The following is a 4,117-nucleotide window of genomic DNA, read 5'->3' on the forward strand; positions in this document are numbered from 1 at the left end:
CTGTAAAACATAATGCATTCATACATCACTCACCATCACCCACAGACCTTGGAGCTATATTTCTATGGCACAACAATGATGACGGCTTTTGACTCTTAGGAGCACATTCAAGTAGTAATGGGTGAGATTGTCCCTAAGCAGAGCTGGGATTGGGCAGTTGACAAAACTCAAATCAGTCGTAGTAAAGTCTAGATAGGTTCAGACCTAAACTCACAAAATTCAAGCCATTTTAACTTCAAGCATTAGCAGTGTTTTATTGCATTGATAGAAACTGTAAGCGTTGTATAAAGCAGGGGTTCCCAAACTGACCCACCGATTGAGGTGTCTTTTGAGTCGTGACCCAACATAAGGGTTGAGCTGTTAAAAAAGAAAAAACATACACAGACCAAAGAATAAGTAACAAATATTATCTTGGCATCTAGATAAGAAAATGAAGCAGTTTCAAAGCTAATCTCCTGCAATTCCACACATCCTGCCATGGAGCTGAAAGAACATTTTGCAATTTTAAAGTCAATTCCCTGCAATTCTATGCGTTTTGCCACGGAGCTGAGATATTTTGTTTTCTATTTTTAAGCTCATTTCCTAATTTTGACATGGCTGGTGTTCTTATGCTCAAGCATTTTAACTAAATCAATGGGGGCCTGATTGTCTAGCGCTATTTTCTTGATTGTAAATTCTCTAAGATTATAGGCTATTATTGAAAAATATATAGGTCCATTATCTTTTATACATACATTCTATTTGGTTTTAGTCATTTAAGTTTACACTGAAAAGTTTTCCCACTGTTTGGGAACCACTGGATACAGTGTTACAGCCTTTACCATCAAAATACAGCAAGCATTTGGTCAGATTATTTTGATAGCAATAAGCAGGAACAAAGTTAGCAGCAGTAGCTATATTGAAATAGATGATTCATCAGAGTAGTGAAAAGAGTTTGGAGGCGATCCAGTCAGCATAAGTTGTCAGATAAAGCTCATGCAGAGGTCAAGCCGGGTTCACAGACAAAGTCGTAGGTCAGGCCTTGGGGTCGGCATAGAGCAGGAAGACGGTGAAGATGCTGTCGTTCTCGCTTCTAGAGTAGACCTTTCTCCCCTTGTCTCCCAAGTAGCCCCAGAGCACCAGGCAGACCCATGTTTCCTTGATCTCACCTGTCATAAGAAAGAGAGAAGGATTGGTATCTGAAACATGTCAACATATGAGGATAGATATAAGTCTCAAGCACGAATATTCTATTTTAGATCAAAATTTGCGATTTGATTAAAAACAGCACCAGATAACGACGTATTCAGGAATGAGATAACAGATAGCATAGCTCACACTTTGGACTGTAAATGTATAAACCCAGATTACCTCCTTTAAAAGTTTTACATGAGAATTGACAAGCTTACTTTTATCTCCTTCCAGTCCAGTAGCTCCAGCCATTCCATCCAGTCCAGGAGGTCTCATGAGTCCAACATCCCCTGTCACTCCAGGTACACCTGAAAGAAAACAGGGGGAAGGAGGGGAAGAGCAAAGGTATGAGGGATGGGGATATGAGGAGATATTTAGGAGTACACACCATGAAGACAATATAACTGCAAGCACACCACACACAACCTACATTCATGGTCACAAGCCACTACAGTACTATGTATAATTTTAGTCAACCTATACTGAAATAAACACAATGTATATTCTTAGTCTACCTGGAAGTCCCCTCTCTCCTCTCGGCCCTGGGGGTCCCCTCTCCCCTGTGACCCTTCCCGGGGACAACATGGCATCTGGTTGGAACTCTGTGGTGGTGGTCTGCCTGAAGCCCAGACGGGCCGGCAGTGGACCACCACCTCCCACTCCACCACCTCCTCCTCCAGTCCCACCTCCGCGACGGCACTTCTTGGTATTCTGAGGCTTGGGCCAGCAGGTGTGTCTGGCTGGACCTGAGATGGAGGCAGGACCTGTACGCTCAGGCGTCACAACGACCACACCACGCTGGCACCACCTCAAAGTGGAAGGGTCCAAAACACAACCCCAGAGGGAGGGATGAATGTCTCAAATGAGCCTCCATGACCAGTGACCACCTTGATGCAACATCCTACCAACCTTTAGGAAACCAAAGATTATGGATATACTGCCAAGATACATGTCTCATCGCCCTAGCAGTGGGAGTCGTTGTCCACATGGGAGTCGTTGTCCGCATGACGGGCTGTCTAGCTCCAGTACTGCTGACTTTTACAACTCCTCTCAGAGGGCATTATGGATAGGATGTCCACCTTCTATGTTGACACTGGTTGGGTGTGGCTTGAAGTTGGACAATTGAGCCCCCTAGTGTGCTGCGTTGTGGCCTGGTCAGTGAACCCAACACCACCTCCTCAATAGGTACACAACACACCCCTCTGAGGCTGTATAGGTGCCTCATGACAGGGTCCTACACATAGAGATATACCATATATATGAAGTATTCAGACCCCTTGACTTTTTCCACATTTTGTTACATTACAGCCTTATTCTAAAATGGATTTAAATTGTTTTTATTCCTCGTCAATCTACACACAATACCCCATAATGACAAAGCAAAATCAGGTTTTTAGAATTATTTGCAAATGTATAAAATAATATATGTTTTTTAAATATCACATTTCCATGAGCTTTTCTGACCCTTTACTTTGTTGAAGCACCTTTGACAGTGACCACATTACAGCCTCAAGTCTTCTTGGGTATGACACTACAAGTTTGGCACACCTGTATTTGGGGAGTTTCTCCCATTCTTCTCTGCAGATCCGGGCTCTGGCTGAGCCACTCAAGGACATTGAGAGACTTGTCCTGAAACCACTCCTGCATTGTCTTGGCTGTGTGCTTAGGGTCGTTTTCCTGTTGGAAGGTGAACTTTCATCCCAATCTGAGGTCCTGATCGCTCTTGAGCAGGTTTTCATCAAGGATCTCTCTGTACTTTGCTCTGTTCATTTTGTCCTTGATCCTGATTAGTCTCCCAGTCCCTGCTGCTGAAAAACATCCCCACAGCATGATGCATCACCATAGGGATGGTGACAGGTGTCCTCCTGGCGTGACGCTTGGCATTTAGGCCAAAGTTTTTCAATCTTGGTTTCATCAGACCAGAGAATCTTGTTTCTCATGGTCTGAGAGTCTTTTAGGTGCCTTTTGGCAAGCTCCAAGCAAGCTGTCATGTATCTTTTACTGAGGAGTGGCTTCCATCTGGCCACTCTACTACCATAAAGGCCTGATTGGTGGAGTGCTGCAGAGATGGTTGCCCTTCTGGAAGGTTCTCCCATCTCCACAGAGGAACTCTGGAGCTCTGTCAGAGTGAGCATCAGGTTCTTGGTCACCTCTTTGACCAAGGCCCTTCTCCCCAAATTACTCTAGGAAGAGTCTTGGTGGTTCCAAACTTCTTCCATTTAAGAATGATTGAGGACACTGTGTCCTTGGGGACCGTCAATGCTGCAAAAATGTTTTTGTACCCTTCCCCAGATCTGTGCCTTGACACAATCCTGTCTTGGAGCTCTACGAACAATTCCTTCGAGCTCATAGCTTGGTTTTTGTTGTGACATGCATTGTCAACTGTGGAACCTTACATAGACAGGTGTGTGCCTTTCTAAATCATGTCCAATCAATTGGATTTACCACAGGTGGACTCCAATGAAGTTGTAGAAACATCTCAAGGATGATCAATGGAAACAGGATGCACATGAACTCAATTTCGAGTCTCATAGCAAAGGGTCTGAATACTTATGTAAATAAGGTATTTCTGGGGAGTTTATATAAATTGGATAACATTTTTAAAAGCCTGTTTTCACTTTGTCATTATAGGTCATTGTGTGTAGATTGATGAGCTTTTTTATTTATTTTTAATTCATTTTAGAAAAAGGCTGCAAAGTGTGTAAAAAGTCATGGGGTCTGATTACATTCCGAATGCACTGTTTATGTTACTGTGTTCTATATCTATGGTCCTATTTAAGACTCAGATGAAAGCCTCATATATGACTTGTTTGTCCCATGAAAAGACTCATGATCAATGCAGACACATAGTGCTCCTTTTTCTATATATTTCATGGGATAGTCACCTGGTGAAGTCTCCTGGTGAAGGAATGTTTTGTACCAGCCTTGGGTCGACCTACATGGATTT

At 43.2% G+C, this 4,117-nt stretch overlaps 1 protein-coding gene across 1 annotated transcript; it reads right to left on the reverse strand.

The window, feature by feature from the left end:
* Positions 1-234: 234 nt before the first annotated feature.
* LOC124040979 (otolin-1-A-like) lies at positions 235-2,453 on the reverse strand. Its single transcript, XM_046358128.1, has 3 exons — positions 1,686-2,453; positions 1,389-1,478; positions 235-1,148 (listed from the first exon to the last, which is right to left on the reverse strand). The coding sequence occupies exons 1-3, from the start codon at positions 1,753-1,755 to the stop codon at positions 1,015-1,017; spliced, it is 294 nt and encodes a 97-aa protein (XP_046214084.1). The 5' UTR covers positions 1,756-2,453; the 3' UTR covers positions 235-1,014.
* Positions 2,454-4,117: the final 1,664 nt, after the last annotated feature.

This window comes from Oncorhynchus gorbuscha, linkage group LG08 (assembly GCF_021184085.1).
Source record: "Oncorhynchus gorbuscha isolate QuinsamMale2020 ecotype Even-year linkage group LG08, OgorEven_v1.0, whole genome shotgun sequence".
NCBI classification, from domain to species: domain Eukaryota; kingdom Metazoa; phylum Chordata; class Actinopteri; order Salmoniformes; family Salmonidae; genus Oncorhynchus; species Oncorhynchus gorbuscha.